Source organism: Gracilinanus agilis, chromosome 2 (assembly GCF_016433145.1).
Source record: "Gracilinanus agilis isolate LMUSP501 chromosome 2, AgileGrace, whole genome shotgun sequence".
Taxonomy (NCBI): Eukaryota; Metazoa; Chordata; class Mammalia; order Didelphimorphia; family Didelphidae; genus Gracilinanus; species Gracilinanus agilis.
In genome coordinates this window covers 18,476,024-18,496,686 of record NC_058131.1, presented here as the reverse complement: position 1 = coordinate 18,496,686, position 20,663 = coordinate 18,476,024, and the positions used below count along the sequence as shown (strand labels likewise).

The 20,663-nt window shown below is 40.0% G+C and overlaps 1 protein-coding gene and 1 pseudogene across 1 annotated transcript in view; both read right to left on the bottom strand.

Annotated features, from left to right (window-relative positions):
- Positions 1-1,040, bottom strand: part of STC1 (stanniocalcin 1) — a 22,878-nt gene extending 21,838 nt beyond the window's left edge. Inside the window, exon 1 of the mRNA XM_044659260.1 lies at positions 950-1,040. Coding sequence (XP_044515195.1) covers positions 950-1,040 — 91 coding nt within the window. The remainder of the gene's footprint in view (positions 1-949) is intronic.
- Positions 1,037-20,663, bottom strand: LOC123233084 (annotated as a pseudogene).

Here is a 20,663-nt window from a genome sequence, read left to right as displayed (position 1 = left end):
GGAAAGGGGGCAGCAGGTAGGCCAGAAAGTTTGGGAACCACTAATGTACACAGTAGGCATGCATATATGCACAGATATTCGTAGCTCTTCCTCTATTCACACTTAGACAGCCTGGAAAGCTCCAGGACTGAAGTCAGGAAGGCCTGAAGAACTCAGACCCTTATTGTTTACTAGTGTGAGCCTGGACAAGTCACTTAATCTCTGTTTGCCTCAGTTTCCTTAACCATAAAATGGGAATAACAAGAGCAACCTCTTAGGGTTGTCATGAGGCTCAAATAAGATCATATTTAGGGCAGTAGGTGCTACGGAAATGTGAGCTGTTACTAATTGCACGTGGCTTCCTGAGGAAAGAGACTATTTCATTTTGGTTTGGATTAATCCAGGACCTTGTGTGTGTGTGTGTGTGTGTGTACAATATATATGTATATTTATAGATACAATTATATATATAAATATTTATATTTATATATTATATATAAATTTATTTTAATATATTTTATGTATTTGCATATTTATATATGATACTTAAATATACAATTATATATAAATATTTATATTCATAAATTATATATAAACTTATTTTATATGTTTATATATTTGTATATTATATACATGTGATATAATATACAATTATATATAAATATACATATATTATATATACACACATATACAATAGGTGCTTAATAAATGTCTCGATGTATTTTGTATGTGTTATTTCCCTCGAGTAGATTATGAAGGTTTCAAGGGTCAGAATTCAGTCATTTTTTTTAACTTTGTATCTCCGATGTGAAGCATCCAGTAGGGACTTGATAAATGCTCACAGGTCTATTGGTTGACTGCGTATGTGTTACTGGAATTGTCTCTGGCCCCCCAGGGCCCGTCACAGCACATAAGACATCAAATAGATGCGCGTGCATTGGTTATCTCGGATGGGTTCTCTTAGTGGTACGAGTCACTCGTCCCCTGGACCCACTGGAGAAGGAAATGGCAAATCGCTGCAGCATCCTTGCCGAGAAAAGCTCCCGGAGAGCCACGTTCATGGCGTCATGGAGTTGACGGAGCAACAGCCACAAGTCGAGAGTCTCGAGTTCTTGAGTGAAGGACGAGCCTCTTTGACCCACTCCTGGGGGTAGTAATCAGAGCACAGGCTGTAAGGACGTTGTGCTTTAGGGAATGAGGCTGGTGCATTCCGCAGGGGTGTGCTGGGGCTTCCCAGGGCCTTGGAGCTGGGCTGTGTCTCGTAGGAAGACCCCATCTCTGCCTGGCCTGGGAAATTCGCCGAGGACGAGGGTGGGAAGGACCTCTGAGAAAAAGGCACTTCGTTTCCATGATGGTTTATGATTTTTTCTTTTTTAACCCTCACCTTCCGTCTTGGAGTCAATCCTGTGTATTGGCTCCTAGGTGGAAGAGTGGTAAGGGTAGGCAATGGGGGTCAAGTGACCTGCCCAGGGTCACACAGCTGGGAAGTGTCTGAGGCCGGATTTGAACCCAGGACCTCCTGTCTCTAGGCCTGACTCTCCAACCACTGAGCTCCCCAGCTGCCCCCCATAATGGTTTACGGTTGGTGAGACTCTCCTAACAGTGCTGGGAGGTGGGCACTCGAGCGGTCTTACTTGTGTTTTACGGATGGGAAACACACTCCACAAGAGCCTTGACCAGAGTCGCCCCGCTGCTGAGTGCTGAAGGCACGTCTCCCATTGGTTTTCTGACTTCAAACCTAGCACTCAGCATCTACAACCTTGTTAGAGGTGGGTGATTGGTCCAGCAGAGAGAGTGCTGACCCTAGAGACAGTCACTTAGCTGTGTGACCCTGGGCAAGTCAGTTAGCTTGTCTGCCTCAGTTTCCTCATCTGTAAAATAGAGTTAATAAGAGGTCCTGCTTCCCAAGGTGACTGTCTATAGAATGAGATAATGTCTATAAATCACTCTTAAAGATTTCTATGTTGGGGGCAGCTGGGTAGCTCAGTGGATGGAGAGCCAGGCTTAAAGACGGGAGGTCCTGGGTTCAAATCTGGACTCAGACACTTCCCAGCTGTGTGACCCTGGGCAAGTCACTTGACCCCTATTGCCCACCCTTACCACTCTTCTGCCTTGGAGCCAATACACAGAAGTTAAGGGTTAAAAAAAAAAAAAAAAGATTTCTATATCTGCTAGCTTTCGTTATTCTCTGAGCGGAGGGTGCTGTTGCTCCCTGTTCAGTGTGTTCCAAACACTGCCACCAAGTCAGAAAAGGAGAAGGATAAATAATAACACGGCAGAGCATTCAAACACTCGAAAAGGAACTTCTGGACTGCTCGAGCTCCCTCTCTGTTCCTTAGGAAATCAACTCTGATGGCCTTTCCTGCCTCTCTCTCATGTTCAGTACATTGGAAAATGGCTGCTTTTCACGATTTCACACCAGCCATTTCCCGGGATCCCTCCTTACTGAACCCAGGATGGGTAACAAAGAAAAACACTCATAACTGGCTGTTGCCTCTCCTATTAGACAAGCAGCTCCCGGAGGACAGGGATTGCCTTTTGCCTTCTTCTGTGTCCCCAGCCCTTAGCACAGTGCCTGGCACATAGTAGGTGCTTTATTCAGGGTTTATTGAATCGACACAGACACGGCATCAACGTTCCATTTGCCTTCGTCCTCCGCCTCTCTACAGAAATACACTTTATCATCTGCTCTCTTGAACCAAGAAGGATCATTACAAATTGTCTGAGTTGGGCTGCCAATATTCTTTTGGGATTTGACTCTTACCTCCTATGCTTGGTCTTTCGAGCAGATCTTTCTCAGCCTCAGTTTCCTCATCTGTAAAATGGGGTAATAGTCTCACCGCCCTCACATGTTGCTGTGAGGCTCAGATGAGATAACTTAGGTCACACCCTTTGTAAAACAGACATAAAAAATGGTGATTATGATGGCATCCGGTCCTAGAGTCTGACATGGAAGGGATTTCAGAGCCCACCCCGTCCCCTGCTTCTTCTTCTTCTTTTTTTTTTACACAAGGGGAATCTGAGGTTTCCAGAGATGTTAAGAGACGAACTGAGGATGACACAGTTAGTAAATAGCTGCGTTTGGATTCGAACCCATATCCTTTTTTTTTTTTTTACTCTTTTTTTTTTTAACCCTTGTACTTCAGTGTATTGTCTCATAGGTGGAAGAGTGGTAAGGGTGGGCCATGGGGGTCAAGTGACTTGCCCAGGGTCACACAGCTGGGAAGTGTCTGAGGCCGGGTTTGAACCCAGGACCTCCCGTCTCTAGGCCTGACTCTCACTCCACTGAGCTACCCAGCTGCCCCTCGAACCCATATTCTTGAATGACTCTAAATGTCCCCTTTACTGCCTGCTGCTCGGGTTACTGTGTTTATTGTTCTGGGATGCTGGCTTCTTCCACCGTCCCAGGGGCTCTTGTGCCCCCTCGGGGGTTTCTGGGAGGCCTTTGAACCAAGGAGAAGAGAATGACTTCTTTCTAGGACTTGGTGAAAACCAGAGATGGGATAGCAAAGCCTTGTCATGTCATGACAACATCCAGGCACACGAGGGCACTCTAAGCAACCTACAGCAGAGAAAACTTTTTTTTTTCTTCCAAATTTTGGAGAAAAATTTTATTTATTCATTTAATTTTTTTTTTTTTTTGCTGCCCTCTGCGGAGGACACTGGTGAGTTGTGACTCCTCCCCCTGTTGAGAGGCTCTGGAGCCTCGGAGGAGGGAGGCAAGACTTGCTGGCAGGCTTCTTTCTCAGTTTGGCTCAGAAAGACTTTTTCTTCCTTGCAAAGTCTGAATGATTCAAACCAGGTGGAGAGCCCCTTCAGACCAATAGGGGGTAAGGGAGGTGGTGGTGGGGATGGAGAAAAGTAGCCTTGTTCTTTCCCTACTGTGCTGGGGAGAAGTAGCTTTGCACCCATAAAATGGGGGAGGGTGGATTTTTCTGTGCCTCGACTTACCTACTGGTCTAGAGCAGCTGTGAGGAGACAGAAAAATATGTGTTGATAATAAGCGCTTTTACAGAGTGCCAAACAAACTTTATTTCTCTTGAGCCTCATAATAACCCAGGAAAGGAGGCACGAGTTTTTAACCTCTTTTACAGATGAAGAAACTGAGGCACAGAGTAAATAGTGGCACAGCCAGTAAATGTGAGAAGGGAGTTAAGGACTTAGGTCTTCTTGCCTGCTCCCCCAGCCCTGCCCAGCCCATTCCTCCATCCTCTGCAGTAGATTGCCCATTGGGCTTTATATCTCTGGGGACTAACCCCATGGGCGACACATGGAAGGAGCTTAATAAAATACGGGTTGAACTGACAGTGGGTGAACCATTTCTAAAGCCAGACTCAGTACTTATTGCTCTACAAAGAGAATCTTAGTTTATTTGAATTCCATTGCTCTTCTCCCAGATTACATCTGAAGGGTTCTAGCAAGGCGATACTGCTCAGGCGGGATGGATCTTTTAGTTCCCCAACGCCGGAGAAGGAACCCACTCCCCAGCCCTTTGCTCTGTTCTCTCATTTTGTGGCAATTTCCCTCATTACAGGAGAGGATCTCTTTACTAGATTGAGAAGCCTCTCTGAGTAGATGCTTAAGAAATGTTTTTGGAATTAAATGGCTGAATTTTAATTGACTTTCCATGCCTGGTTCCTAGCTCCAAGCGGTTTGGGAAGGAAGAAGTTGTGGCACTCAGTGGTGGCACTGCGGATGCCCAACAGGAAGCCAGAGTTGGAAGGGACCTCAGAGCCATGTCTTCCAAACCATACCCGACTGAGAACCCTGGAGATGATATGCCCAGCAAATGGCGACCCAGTTTCTGTTTGAAGACCTCCAGAGAGGAGGAGGACGAATCCCATTGCCTCCCGCAGCAGCCACTCCATTTCTGCACAGTTCTGATTGCTAGGAAAGTTTTCCTGGCATGAATTCCAACTTTTCTCCATTGCTCCTAGTTGTGCTCTCTGGGGCCAAGAAAAACTCATCTAATCTTTCTTTGACATGACAGCCCTGTAAATACTGAGAGACAGGTGGTATTTCCCACCTAAGTCTTCTCTTTTCCAGTCTAAACATCCCCAGTTCCTGCAATGTAACTAAATGTAGAGTGATCTTGGAGCCATTCTGTGCCCTTGTCTGGATACTTATCAAGCCCTGCTCAGAATGTGACTCTCAGGGGGCAGGCAGCTGGGTAGCTCAGTGGATTGAGAGAGAGGTCTAGAGATGGGAGGTCCTGGGTTCAAATCTGGCTTCAGACACCTCCTAGCTGTGTGACCGTGGGCAAGTCACTTGACCACCATTGACTACCCTTACCGCTCTTCTGCCTTGGAGCCAATACACAGTGATGACTCCAAGACAGAAGGTGAGGGTTTTAAAAAAAGAAAATGTGACTCTCAGCTCTGAAGACAATACTTGAGATATGGACCAACCAAGGCAGAGTGCCACAGAACTACTCTCTAGATGTTGTATCTCTCTTCATTTGGTTTAAAATATATATTGTCTTGGAGGCAACTAGGTGGCTTAGTGGTTTGAGGTTCTGGGTTCAAATATGACCCGAGACACTTCTTAACTGAATGATCCTGGACAGGTCACTTAACTCACATTGCCTAGCCCTTAATGCTTTTGGACTTTGGAACCAATACATAGTATTAATTGTCAGATAGAAGTTAAGGGCTTAAGTTAAAAACAAAAATATGTTGGCTTTTTGAGTTTCCAGATCACATTCTTAGTCATTTGGAGTTCTTAGCCCAGAGGAAGCTCTAGGCTTTTTCAGGCTCTCTTCTCTAGCCATACTTCTGTCACCTTACACATTCGTGAAATTGACTTTTTGAAACAAAGTAGGAAAACTTTCTTATTTATTCCTGCGTAATTTGATTTTAAGAAATTTAGTTCTAGGTTTGATCCTATCAAGGTCTTTTAGGTTCCTGATTCTGTTCATCTAATCCCCTGATGGCAAACCTATGACACGTGTAGCCATTTTCAATGACACGCGGCTGCATGTGGCTGTGTACAGAGAAGTCTGGGGCCGCCTGCCGAGGATGAAACATTTGTTGTGGTGTAGTGTAGATGCTCTGTGCCGGAGGTGTGTAGACCAAAACGACAGAACTCTGGCACAGAGTGTCCAGTTCTGGGACTTCCGGCCTTACTTCTGGCCAGTGGAGCAGTGGAATGCTGTGGGGGACGCATCTCTGGGGACCCTGGGATCGCCATTGCCAGCAAGCATCATCCAATCTACTGTTCCGGGATGTTGTGGATTGCTAATTGACCATCATTACTGAGATAAGTGAGGGGGAGGCTGGGGGAGGCGAGGACCTGTGCTATGGGTACCACCATTAGAAATAGTGGCAGCCATCTTAATTAACGTAAGGAACGCCATCTTGCAGCATAGTCCAGACTCCCTTTCACCGCTATGACTGTTGTGCATCCTTATTAGCCCCTATTCCTGCTTATTAACCCTGCCCTTTCCTAAAAGACAGTTACATGTACCATCTTGTGGTCAGTTAGGCTAGTTGACCCTTAATTGCCTGCAGGGCTAACAGGCTATCTATAATTCTATCTTCTGTCACTGCCTTCCTGATGGAGGATCCCCAAAATAAAAATTTAAGGTTAAGTAAATGAAGTGGTAGTAGCAGTAGCTGACCCTTTCAAGAGACATGGAACGAGACGTATGGCCCTTATAGAAAAAAAATGGCAGATCATTTTGCTTTCTATGTACTGAAACGGTAGTAAGCAGAATGTGGAATATAAATAGACATTTTGAAAGTAATCATTCCCAGCTCTTGAAAAAAAGTGAGGATGAAAGGAAAGAATATATTTCCAGGCAATTACACCTTTAGAAGAGCCAATCTAATTACATCTGTGGGAAGCCAATAAGAGAAACAGCCTCAAATTGTAAGGGGGAAAAAGGGGTTTTTCCCCCCCTTTGGTTCAATATATTAAAAGATGGTTGCCAGAGGATTGAACTATTATCAATCCTCAATTAAGAATAATTTCAAGTCAAAATTGACTTTTATGGAAGTTTATTTACAATTAAGAAGAGAGAGAGGAAATAAGGAAATAAGACTCTAACACAATAGGTAAATTGCTATGATCCCCTAGGTAAATCTAATTAACCCTCATCCGAGAGTCAGTGGGCCAGAGGGCCAGAGGTCAATGAAGCAAAGCTTTGTTCACAGAGTCTCTATTAGAGGGACGTTTCTTAAGAGAAGTTCAAGAAGATTCGGTCTTTAAATTCACCATGTGGAATTCCAAAGAAGATATTGAGAGTAGTCTCACCAAGGTCTCAGGGTCCCAGCCAGCACTCCTCTATAACCAGGAAAGCTAGAAGACTCAGCCAGAAGACTTCCTTCTCCAGAGGCCTTCACCAGCCTTTCACCAGCCTCCTCTACCAGACTGCCATCATGGCTTTTATAGTGGTTTCCTGTCCCTGCGCATTTTCACAAGGGCCAATCACAGCTTCCAAATTATCTAGCACTGTCCAGGGGATGGTCTTTGTGGGAACTAGTTTGCACCTTCTGAGGTATGAATGCTCATTGAAAGGGTTCACACTTTCTGAGGGGGTGAACAAGTTTCTGACTGTTTGAGTTAGAAAAAAGAGTGGAGCTCTCCAAGTGTCTTGTTGGCTTCTCACCTATTACTAGGTGAGGTATGAATTCACTAAGTGGTTTTCAAGCTCCTCCACCTAATTCAAGCTTGTGTCAATTCAAAGTTATTGCCAACCAAAGTGTTAACTCCAACTAGGCAAAGAGAACAAAGGATTCCCTTTTACAAAATGGATAGAAATCTAAGACTCCTCTTTTGACCCCTTTTATGATCCATACCTTTTCTTATTGGAAAAGCATTCTAGTCTTATTGGAAAACTTTAAGTCCTTAGCAAAGCAACAGTCAAGAGATTAACATTCTCTCCTTTGGTCAGGAATGCAGCTGCTGGGTTTCAGAGGTAGGCCAAAAATTCAGGGGCTTCCCATCCTAGCAAAATATTCCCAGACTTAGCTTGCAGATAACAAGATAGCTGAAAGTCCAGCTTGGTTCTTATCTACACCTTGAAGCTTCTGAAGCCTCTTTGTATTGTCTAAATTGAAACTGCAATTCTGCGCAGCTGTAAAACTCTCTCTGTTCTTCTGGGTCAAAGGGATTTTGAATTTTCATATATAATAAACTTGTGACTCAATGGCACTTCAGAGAAGCAGCTATGAGCTGACAGTCAAGATTGTCTCCCGTCTCTTTCTTTATCAGCTAAGCTGTCCTTATCAGATTATCTGGAGATGATAAATAGATTTTGACATCCATCCTTAAATTTGTAAAAGGCTCTACAGATTTAACATCTTCAAGTTTGAGCATTACTCACTCTATAGCTCAGCATGGAAAAGCACTCAGTGAGGGAAAATTTATTAAAGAAACTCTCCTAAGATGTGCACCAGTTCTATTTCACAATATGCAGAATAAAGATACAATTATTAAGAAGAGAATATCTGAGTTACCATTCAGTAGAAATACCATAAAAGCCTGAATGAGACTGAACACAAATGTACAACATTAATTAAAGAGAGACATAAATAATTGAAAATATTTTTCAATCTCTCTTGATGAAACTACTGATGTTATATCACATGCTCAGTTGGACATTATTGGTTGATATTCTGATGGTCTCACAATGAGAGAAGAGTTGATAAAGTTAGTATCAGTGCCAACAAGTACATCAGGAAATGAAATATGTAAGGTTGTTATACAAACATTCTGTGACCTAAGCATTGATACCTCTAAAGTTGTGTCACTGATGACAGATGGGGCACCAAACATGGTGGGGAAAAAATTTGGATTTGTCAAATTGTTTACGGAAGCTATTGGACATCTGATTATTCCTTTTCATTGTATTATCCATCAGGAGGCTTTCTGTGCCAAGGCAGGATTCACCGACTTAAATGACTTAATGTCAGTTGTTACAAAAAGAGTTAGTTTAATAGCTGCTCACCCCCTTCACGAGCTAGAATTTTCTGTACTTTTACTGGAGATTGGTTTCATCTACAGTGGACTGCTGATGTACAATAATGTAAGATGGCTGAGCTGAGGCAAAGTTCTTGAGTGCTTTGTGGAGTGCTTTGAAGAAATTAAGGTATTTCTTGAAGATAAGGATCTGGGAAACTTTCCTCAGCTCAATGATAAGTAGGTCAACACCCTGATATTTTTTACAGATCTCTCTGTTCATATTAATGAACTGAATTTAAAGTTACAAGGTTTTGGCAAAAGTATTGACATTATGTTTGGATTCATAAAAGCTTTTGAAAGTAAACTTAAAATTTTCAAGCAAGATGTAGAAACTAAAACTTATAAGTATTTTCCTCGAGTAACAAAGTATTTTGAGAAGGCCAGTGCAGCTATACAAAATGAAATGGAACTCTTTCATATAAAGTACCAGCATGTTTTAGACTCATTCTTGACCAGTTCAGTGATAGATTTAATCAATTTAGAAGCCTAGAACAGACCATGAAAATAATTAAGTATCCTGATGTAGTAGTCTACAGTAGTTTGGAATTAAATGGTTTCCAATGGATGCAAACTGATCATTGGAGATGCAACTTGCAGAATTTCAAGACAGCATCTGGGTGTTTGTTGACTTGAGGTCAAAGCTTAAGAATCTGGAAAGGTGCCACTTGGAGAATCAAGAGGAGTGCCACTACGAACAGGAAATCTGGAGTGCCTGGAACCGATTAAATAATATCAAAACCAATAAGAGAAACAGATTGACGGATAAAGTTAGTAGCGCTTGCTTGGGCTTGAAGTGTACAAAATACCAACCTTCAATTGAAGATTTAGTGGCTAAATGAATTGTCTTTTCTTTTCTTTTCTTTTTAACAGAATGGAACGTATTGTCCCAATGTTTTTTATTTATTTTTTATTTTTTTAAAAATATTTTATTTTTGGGGCAGCTGGGTAGCTCAGTGGATGGAGAGTCAGGCCTAGAAACGGGAGGTCCTAGGTTCAAATCCGGGCTCAGCTGTGTGACCCTGGGCAAGTCACTTGACCCCCATTGCCCACTCTTACCACTCTTCCACCTATGAGACAATACACCGAAGTTAAGGGTCTAAAAAAAAAATATTTTATTTTTTATAAAAAATTTCCATGGTTACATGATTCATGTTTTTACTTTCCCCTTGACCCCCCCTTCAAAATTGCGCCCCCCCCCATAGCTGACGTACATTTCCACTGGTTTTAACATGTGTCATAGTTGCATTGGTGTGGTTGTTTCAAGTCTACATCCTCAATCATGTTAAATGAATTTTCATTAGCCAATGAAATTCAGCAACAAAAAAGTCACTAATAGGCAGGTTAGTCAAAGAATTCCCCTCCCCCTCACTTATCTTAGTTCACAGCACCCCACACAGGTTAAATAATATGAAGACCAACAAAAGAACTGACAGATCAACAAAGAAGTCACTAAGAAGGTAACTTAAATAATTAGTTTTTGGTTTATTAAATACAGTTATATATTACGATTATACATTTAGACTACAAATATTGTGAAATTATGTTTTTTTTGGTTTATTAAATACAGTTATATATTACGATTATACATTTAGACTACAAATATTGTGAAATTATGTTTTTTTTCTTGAAGTGACACACCACCCAAGTTATGCTCTGCTTTTTGGTGAATTTTGACACAACAAGGTCAAAAGGTTGCCCATCATTGATCTAACCTGTCCTCTGGCCCTCAGCTTTTCATCACCTTTAGACTCAATAAATATGCCATCTCTGATTTATCCAAGTCACTGATAAAAAATATTAAGTGGTACAGAGACAAGTCCAAATCCCTGCTGCACTCTGTAGAGCCATTTTACAAAGATGTCATGTTATGAAAGAGAAGACGGAGGGATAAGTATCCTTGTTGTGTGGGAGCTTCTTTCTTTTACTTTATGTCTGAAACTCTCTTTTCTGATTCCATGCAGAATTTATTGTTTGTCATTGCCATTGTTAAGTTTAATCATTAAGTACCTTGGACTTGGAAGATGGGGCTTTTGTGTGTGTTTGGGTGTAGGTGATTTGGGTATTCTTTTAATTGACTGGTGCTTCTTTTTCTGCTAAGGTTACTTATAGTAATTCTTTTTCTAATTTAAAAAAAAAAACACCTTTTCTTTCTGTTTTAGACTTAATATTAAGTATTGATTCCAAAGTAGAAGTGATAAGAATGGGGTTAAATGACTTGGCCAGGGTCCCACAGCCAGGAAGTGTCTGAGGCCAGCTTTGAACCAAAGACCTCCTATCTTCAGGTCCGGTCCTTTTTCTATTGAGTCTCAAAGCTGCCCTCTGTATTATTTTTTTTTTTTAAAATAATAGTGTTTATTTTGGCTTCTTGTGTTCTGGGAGATCTATGATCCTTAAATAGTCTAAAGATTTTGTCTTCAAGGTTGATGTGTTTTGCTTATATAGAAATATTTTCTTTTGCTTTTCTTCTTCCAGATTGTCCTTTACTTTAGGACATTTATATTTCTAATATGTTTGTAAAGATTTATAGCTTCTTATTATTTCTGCTATGCAGCTTATAAATTCTGCCACATTAAATAATAATAACTAGCATTGATATAGCACAGTATATAGTATTTTAAGGTTTGTAAAGTGCTTCACAAATATCTGATTTGATTCTTACAACAACCCATAAAAGTATGTGCCATTATTATCCCCATTTTACAGATGAGGAAACTAAGGCAAAGAGCAATTAAGTGACTTGCCCAGAGTCACATACATAGTAAATGTGTGGAAAACACTTATTCAGTTCTTCCTGACCCCAGGATCATTTGTTTAACTTTTATCAAGACTCTGATTTCTCCCTTGAGCCATTCTGGAATATCTCACTGTGCTCTGTGTTTGGGAATTTATGGTGCTCTCTGTGTTTTATCAGGTGCTATTTTAATTTCCTCTATTTTATTATATTTATTTAGAGACATTTGTAATCTTTTAGATGTCTTGGTACTCATTTTCTTTTCTAACTTTAGGATTTTCCATATTGGTTTATCTATTCATGCTCTAGGTTTTTAAGTCAATTTTCTTCTTCCTGAGATCTTCTGTGGTTTCAGTCTTCCCCAATCCCATATTACCTTGTCATTTACTTTCAGACACCTCCCACTTTGAGGTTGGGTTTGTTCCTAGATCTGGACCTCAAAGCTGTCTCAGCCTCCGCTAATGGTAGGGAATTTACTTTTAACTGACTTCAGATCCTACCCAAAGTAGCACTGATCCCAGTTCAGTTCCAGCCCTCTGTTGGTAAGTCCCAGGGCAGTCCTGCATGACAGCAACCTAATCCAGTTCCTGACACTGATTAATCAGCTGAGTCAATGTCTACCATTTTTTGCACACTTGGGAAAAGGCAGAGCATGTATTCTAGGTAGCATTTCTGCCACCTTGGGGTTCCCTGATTTACAGGCCACCACAAGCAGGAGAGAAATACAATGGCCCCAACACCTGTCCCCCTTATCTACAAGGCTCTCCATCCATAGTTGGCCAGATTGGACATCTGATCCTCCTGGCAAAAGGACTCTAAGGAAAGACTGGGGTGGTTTATGTTGGTAGCACCTTGATTAGGTCCCTATACCAAAGCCCAAGTGTGACTGAGGCTAGTGGAGCAAAGGAGTGCTGAGTGAATGTTAAAGATTATCGTTCTCTACTATGTTGGTTCATAATGCTTCTGTGATCTTGTTGGGCATTTTGGATTCTTATCCTGTGGAAAGAGCTATCTATAATTGCTCTAACTTAAGCATAGAATTCCTTTAAAACTTTTTCTCATTTTTAATTTATTTTATAAGTTTTCTAGTTACACCTGGAGAAAAATGTCTCATCTTCTATTTTATTGGTTGTATGATCTAGAAATGAGACGCTTCTTTTTTTTATTCTTTCTATAACTTTTTTATTTTATCAGACATTTTAATCCATTCATTTTTATTTTAGTTTTTAATTGCAAAGTTTTAATTAATTAATGATTTTTTTTCACCATTGTCACATGATTCATGTTCTTTCCCTCCCCTCCAAGCCCCCCCACCCCCGGTAGCTGATGCACAATTCCACTGGGTTTTACATGTATCATTGATCATTTCCTATTTCCTATTTTTGATAGGTTTGACCTATTTCCATATTATTGATAATTGCACTAGGGTGATCGTTTAGAGTCTACATTCACAATCATATCCCCATTAATCCATGTGTTCAAGCAATTGTTTTTCTTCTGTTTTTTTTTTTTTCTATTCCCACAGTTCTTCCTCTGACTGTTGATAGTGTTCTTTCTCATAAGTTCCTCAGAATTGTCCTGGATCATTCTCTGTGTACAATGTTCTCCTGAATCTACTCCTTTCACTCTGCATCAGTTTCTGGAGGTCATTCCAGTTCACATGGAATTCCTCCAGTTCATCATTCCTTTGAGCACAATAGTATTCCATCACCAACAGATACCACAATTGGTTCAACATTAGGAAAACCATCCACATAATTGACCATATCAACAAGCAAACCAACAAAAACCACATGATTATCTCAATAGATGCTGGAAAAGCCTTTGACAAAATACAGCATCCATTCCTACTGAAAACACTAGAAAGTATAGGAACAGAAGGACCCTTCCTAAAAATAATAAACAGTATATATCTTAAATCATCAACAAGCATCATATGCAATGGGGATAAATTAGAAGCCTTCCCAATAAGATCAGGAGTGAAACAAGGATGCCCATTATCACCTCTATTATTCAACATTGTACTAGAAACATAACAGTAGCAATTAGAGAAGAAAAAGAAATTGAAGGTATTAAAATAGGCAATGAGGAGACTAAGCTATCACTCTTTGCAGATGATATGATGGTTTACTTAAAAAATCCTAGATAATCAACTAAAAAGCTAGTAGAAATAATCAACAACTTTAGCAAAGTAGCAGGATACAAAATAAATGCATATAAATCATCAGCATTTCTATATATTTCCAACACATTAGAGCAGCAAGAGTTACAAAGAGAAACACCATTTAAAATCACCCTAGACAATATAAAATATTTAGGAATCTAGCTACCAAAATAAACACAGGAATTATATGAACATAACTACAAAACACTTTCCAAACAAGTAAAACTAGATCTAAAAAATTGGAAAAACATTGAGTGCTCATGGGTAGGATGAGCTAACATAATAAAAATGACCATTCTACCCAAATTAATTTATTTATTTTAGTGCCATATCTATCAAACTACCAAAACCCTTTTTTAATGCATTAGAAAAAAATATAACAAAGTTTATTTGGAAGAACAAAAGATCAAGAATATCAAGGGAAATAATGAAAAAAAAACATGAAGGAAGGTGGCTTAGCAGTACCAGATATTAAACTATACTATAAAGCAGCAGTCATCAAAACAATATGGTACTGGCTAAGAGACAGAAGGGAGGATCAGTGGAATAGATTTGGGGTAAGTGACGTCAGCAAAACAGTGTCTGATAAACCCAAAAAGCCCAACTTTTGGGACAAAAATCCACTATTTGACAAAAACTGCCGGGAAAATTGGAAAACAATATGGGAGAGATTAGGTTTAGATTAATATCTCACACCCTACACCAAGATAAACTCAGAATGGGTGAAAGACTTGAATATAAAGAAGGATACTGTAAGTAAATTAGGCGAACACAGAATAGTATACTTGTCAGATCTCTGGGAAAGGAAAGATTTTAAAACCAAGGAAGAGTTAGAGAAAATTACAAAATGTAAAATAAAAAATTTTGATTATATTAAGTTAAAAAGTTTTTGTACAAACAAAAATAATGCAGCCAAAATCAGAAGGGAAACAACAAACTGGGAAAAAATCTTTATAACAAAAAATTCTGACAGAGGTCTAATTACTCAAATATACAAAGAGCTAAATCAATTGTATAAAAAAATCAAGCCATTCCCCAAGTGATAAATGGGCAAGAGACATGAATAGGCAATTTTCAGGTAAAGAAATCAAAAGTATCAATAAGTACATGAGAAAGTGTTCTAAATCTCTAATAATTAGAGAAATGCAAATCAAAACAACTCTGAGGTATCACCTCACACCCAGCAGACTGGCTAAAATAACAGCAGGGGAGAGTAATGAATGTTGGAGGGGATGTGGCAAAATTGAGACATTAATGCTTTGCTGGTGGAGCTGTGAACTGATCCAGCCATTCTGGATGGCAATTTGGATCTATGCCCAAAGAGCTCTAAAAGACTGCCTGCCCTTTGATCCAGCCATAGCATTGCAGGGTTTGTACCCCAAAGAGATCGTAGATAAACAGACTTGTACGGAAATATTTATAGCTGCGCTTTTTGTGGTGGCAACAAACTGGAAAAGGAGGGAATGTCCTTCAATTGGAGAATGGCTGAACAAACTGTGGTATATGCGGGTGATGGAATACTATTGTGCTAAAAGGAATAATAAACTGGAGGAATTCCATGTGAACTGGAAAGACCTCCAGGAAGTGATGCAGAGTGAAAGAAGCAGAACCAGAAGAACATTGTGCATAGAGACTGATACACTGTGGTAAACTCGAATGTAATGGACTTCTATACTAGCAGCAATGCAATGATCCAGGACAATTCTGAGGGATTTATGGTAAAGAAAGCTACCCACATTCAGAGGAAGAACTATAGGAGAGGAAACACAGAAGAAAAACAACTGCTTGAACACTTGGGTTGATGCAGACATGATTGGGATGTAGACTTGAAACTACCACACCAAGGCAACTATCAACAATTTGGAAATAAGTCTTAATTGACCATACATGTTAAAACCAGTGGAAATTTGAGTTAGCTATGGAGGGGGGAGGGAGGGATTGAGGGGGTGAAGGGTAAAGTAAAAACATGAATTATGTAACCATGGAAAATTTTTCTAAAAATAAAAAATTCACAACTGCACCAGCAATGCATTAATGTCCCTGTTATGCCACATCCCCTCCAACATTTATTGCTTTCCTTTGTTGTCATGTTAGCGAATCTGCTAGATGTGAGGTGGTACCTAAGAGTTGTTTTGATTTGCATTTCTCTAATTGAGACAAATCTTTCTAAAAGCTTTCTGAAATCTACTCCCCAGTATTGTCACTTAAAAAAGAAAAAACAAAACCAAACCTTAAACCTTCTGTCTTAGAATAAATACTAAACATTGATTCTATGGCAGAAGAATGGTAAGGGCTGGGCAATGGTGATTAAGTAACTTGCCTAGGATGACACAGATGGTTTCTAAGGTCAGATTTGAACCCAGGACCTTCCGTTTCTAGGCCTGGCTCTCTATCCACTGAGCCACCTACCTGCCTCTTTCATCTCAGTCATTTTTGTTCTCTGTGACCCAGTTTTCTTTATTTATTTATAGAATAAGAGTGCTATCTGGTTGATTCTTTTTTTTTTTTTAATTTTTTTTAACCCCTAACTTCTGTGTATTGGCTCCTAGGTGGAAGAGTGGTAAGGGAGGGCCCTGGGGGTCAAGTGACTTGCCCAGGGTCACACAGCTAGGAAGTGTCTGAGGCTGGATTTGAACCTAGGACCTCCCGTCTGTAGGCCTGGCTCTCAATATCTGGTTGATTCTTGAGTTTCAGGGCTGGAAGGGACCTCAGACTCTTAATAATAACAACAATAATAAATAATTAACATTTATATAATACTATATGTTAAGTGCTTTATAACTTTTATTTCATTTGATCCTCACAACAACTTTGGGAGGGTTACTATCAATATCCCCATTTTATAGATGAGGAAATGGAGGAAAAGAAGAGTTTTCTTGACTTGTCCAGGGTTTCACTGATGAGTGAGTGTCTGAGGTAGAATTTGAACTCAGGACTTTCTGACTCCAAGTCTATCACTCTGTCTACTGTGCCACTTAGCTACCTACCAAATCTGATCTATGCCTGAAAAAGAATCCCCTCTATGATATACCTGAAAAATGGTTGTCCAGCTTTTGCTAAGACCACAAATTAGGGGAAAACCATTGCTTCCCGTTCAACCTTTGGGTAAGATTAATCATTGTCAGGGCTAATGTCCATCGAATCAGTGTCAACTCAGGAATTGTCCTTAAGTAATTTTATCTATTATTCCTAATTCTATCCTTTCAGGTCAAGTCTACCTTCTTCCATAGGGCAGCAATAGGAAACAAGTCTTGGAAGATATCACAGTAACAGTGTGCAGGTAGTGAAAATGAATGTTAATTTGTATAGTGGGAAGTATCCTCACCCTGTAACATGGGAGTCCAGAATTCTATTCTCTGGTGGGAACTGAGGGGCATCTAAGTGGTGCAATGGATAGAATGCTGGGCATGCCGTCAGGAAGACTCATCTTCTTGAGTTCAAAATATGGCTTCAGACACTTAGTAGCTGTGTGACTTCAGCCAAGTCACTTAACCCCATTTGCCTCAGTTTCCTCATCTGTAAAATGGAAGAGGAAATGACAAGCCATTCTGATATCTTTGTCAAGAAAACTCCAATGGAGTTATGAAAAGTTGGACATAGCTGAAAACGACTGAACTACAACAAATTAAAATGGATGTTGTCAGGGTTTCCTAAGAGAAGTAAGTATGGGTCACCCATTGCCGTTACCAGTTATGGCATATGGTTTATGTCAGCTGCTTGGGAAAATAAACCCAATACTTGAAAAATAAATTATAAAGAAATTTCTTGGAAGAAATGGAAATCCAAAATCAGAAGAAAAACTTGAGCCTCAAGGCAAGTACTTAATGATAGTTATAATGTGAGTCTTCCCCAACTCTATGTCTTCTTTTTTCTAGGCAAAATATCTCATTTCTTCAAGATAATACTCATATTTCGTGATCTCAAGGCCCTTTCCCATTTTATTTGCCCTCTGGATATTCAACTTTTTGAGGTCCTCCCTCAAAAGCAGTTCATAGAACTGAACTCAAAGCTTCAGATGTGGTCAGACCAGTTCAACAGGAAGGAGGACTCCCATCTTTCTCGACCCCCCACACTCCAAAGCTATGACTATGTTAGTGAAGACCAAGATTATATTAAATTTTTTTTGGCTTCGAATTCTTTTTTCAGATCAACCATCTAGTTATACTTCCTTTGTTGTGTGAAACTGATTTTTTGAATTCAAGCATAAGATGCTATATTTGCTCTCAGCCTGGAAGTTCCTTGAGGACAGGGACTGACTTTTCTTCATATTCCTAGCACTTTTCACAGGACTTGGTACACCCTAGGTGCTTAATAAATGTTTGTTGCCTTGACTTAAATTTCATCCTTTCAAGATATAAGTCATTAATCTTATTAAAGAACATTTCTGATATATTTGACATAGAGGAAGTATTTCCTTAACAAGATGACATACAGCCATAAAGACTTTGTCTTCCAGTCCTGCCTGGGTGTTAAGTCAATGCTATCATTGGCTGGGAAAAGGAGACACCATAAGAAACTGTTTTTTACCTATAGACACCTGCCAAAGAGACAAACCAGGGGGTGTCTTATTTGATATTCAGAAAATTGTCAAGAAATTGATTTTAGTGCAGACCAGTTCATGATTGAGTGACCATCAGACGCCAGTGAAATGGCAGGAGACCTAGCCTTGCTCAGGAGCCAAATCATATTCCCAAGACTGTAAAAATTTCATTTGATTTCTACTCATTTATGTATCTGTCTATCTGTCTGTCTGTCTATCTATCTATCTATCTATCTATCTATCTATGTCTCTATCTATCTCTTTATCTCTCTATCTCTGTCTCTCTCTATCTCTCTGTCTCTGTCTGTCTGTCTATCTATCTATCTATCTATCTATCTATCTATCTATCTACCTATCTATTTATCTATCATCTATCTATCTATCTATCTATCTATCTATCTATCTATCTATCTATCTATTTATCTATCTATCTATCTATCTATCTATCTATCTATCTATCTATCTATTTATATGTTACATCTATTCATTCATTCATTTGTTTGTATGTTTGTTTATTTATTTATTTATGTTTTTTTCCCCTTATGACTCACTATTTCCTTTATTTGCACAAAATAGTGAATAATCATACCCTGGCTGAGAAAAAAGTGGTGGTTTAGATTTCAAGCAAGTCCTTAAAGGCTTGGGACTAGAAGCTTTAGCCCCAGAATCTTTTGGTTTGGCACCCTTAGAGTTAGTGAACTCAGCAGGCTTAGCAGCCTTGGCATCACTGGGCTTTGTAACCTTAGAATCAGACTTGGTGGCCTTAGTGACCTTGGTATCGGATTTAGTGGCCTTGGAGCCAGATTTGGTGGCCTTGGGGTCAGACTTGGTGATCTTGGGGTCAGAAGGCTTGGCACCTTTGGAATCAGTGCTTCTGGCAACCTTGGAGTCAGTCTTTGTGATCTTGGAGTCTGGACATATGATGCCAATCCTTGGGCTTAGATGGTTGGTGGCCATCTTATGGCTAGCATGTCGGTCATTGGCCTTGGAGATCTTGGGACTGAGGAGCTTGGCCTTGGAGGCCTTGGTGCTCAGAACCTCGGTGGCCTCTGCTGGCTTGGGCATTGTTGGCCTCCATCTTCTTCAGCCCCTTCTTGTTGTGTTTCTTGGTAAAGTGCATGTTTTTCAGAAACTTTGGGTCAACCCCTTTCAGAGAATCATATCTCTGTGACCTAGTTTTCTTTCTTTCTTTTTTTAAAATTTATTTTTATTTTATTGATTAATTATGAAAATTTTTCTATGGTTATATGATTCATATTCTTTCCCTCCCATAGCCAATGCGCAATTCCACTGGGTTTTACACGTGTCATTGATCAAGACCTATTTCCATATTATAGATATTTGCACTAGGGTGATCTTTTAGAATCTACATCCCCAATCATATCCCCATTGACCCATGTGATCAAGCAGTTGTTTTTCTTCTATGTTTCTACTCCCACAGTTTTTTCTCTTGATATGCATAGTGTTCATTCTCATAAGTCACTCAGAATTGTCCTGGGTCCTTGAATTGCTATTAGTAGAGAAGTCCATTACTTTCAATTGTACCACAGTGTATCCGTCTCTGTGTACAATGTTCTCCTGGATCTGCTCATTTCACTCTGCATCAGTTCCTGGAGGTCTTTCCAATTCACATGGAATTCCTCCAGTTCATCATTCCTTTGAGCACAATAGTATTCCATCACCAACAGATACCACAATTTGTTCAGCCATTCCCCAATCGAAGGATATCCCCTCATTTTCCAATTTTTGCCACCCCAAAGTGTGTGGCTATAAATATTTTTGTACAAGTCTTTTTATTATTATCTCTTTGGGGTACAAACCCAGCAGTGGTATGGTTGGATCAAAGGGTAGGCAGTCTTTTAAAGCCCTTTGGGCTTAATTCCAAATTGCCCTCCAGAATGGTTGGATCAGTTCACAACTCCACCAGCAATGTATTAGTATCCCTATTATGTCACATCCCCTCCAACATTTATTACTTTCCTTTGCTGTGTGACCTAGGTTTCTTGATGCCATTTCTGTGCCATTTCTGTGATTGGTTGTGGGTGGTGTGGTTCTTAGACTTAGTCACCTTTACAATGAAGCCTCCGCTAACAGGTACATCACAGATTTTGAGGAGAGAGAGAGAGAGAGAAAGAGAGAGAGAGAGAGAGAGAGAGAGAGAGAGAGAGAGAGAGAGAGAGAGAGAGAGAGAGAGAGAACGAGAACATATTAATGTAATACAGAAATGCTATATGTTACCTCTTATAGAGATAACAGTGTCTGAAATCGAGAGAAGTCAGGGACAT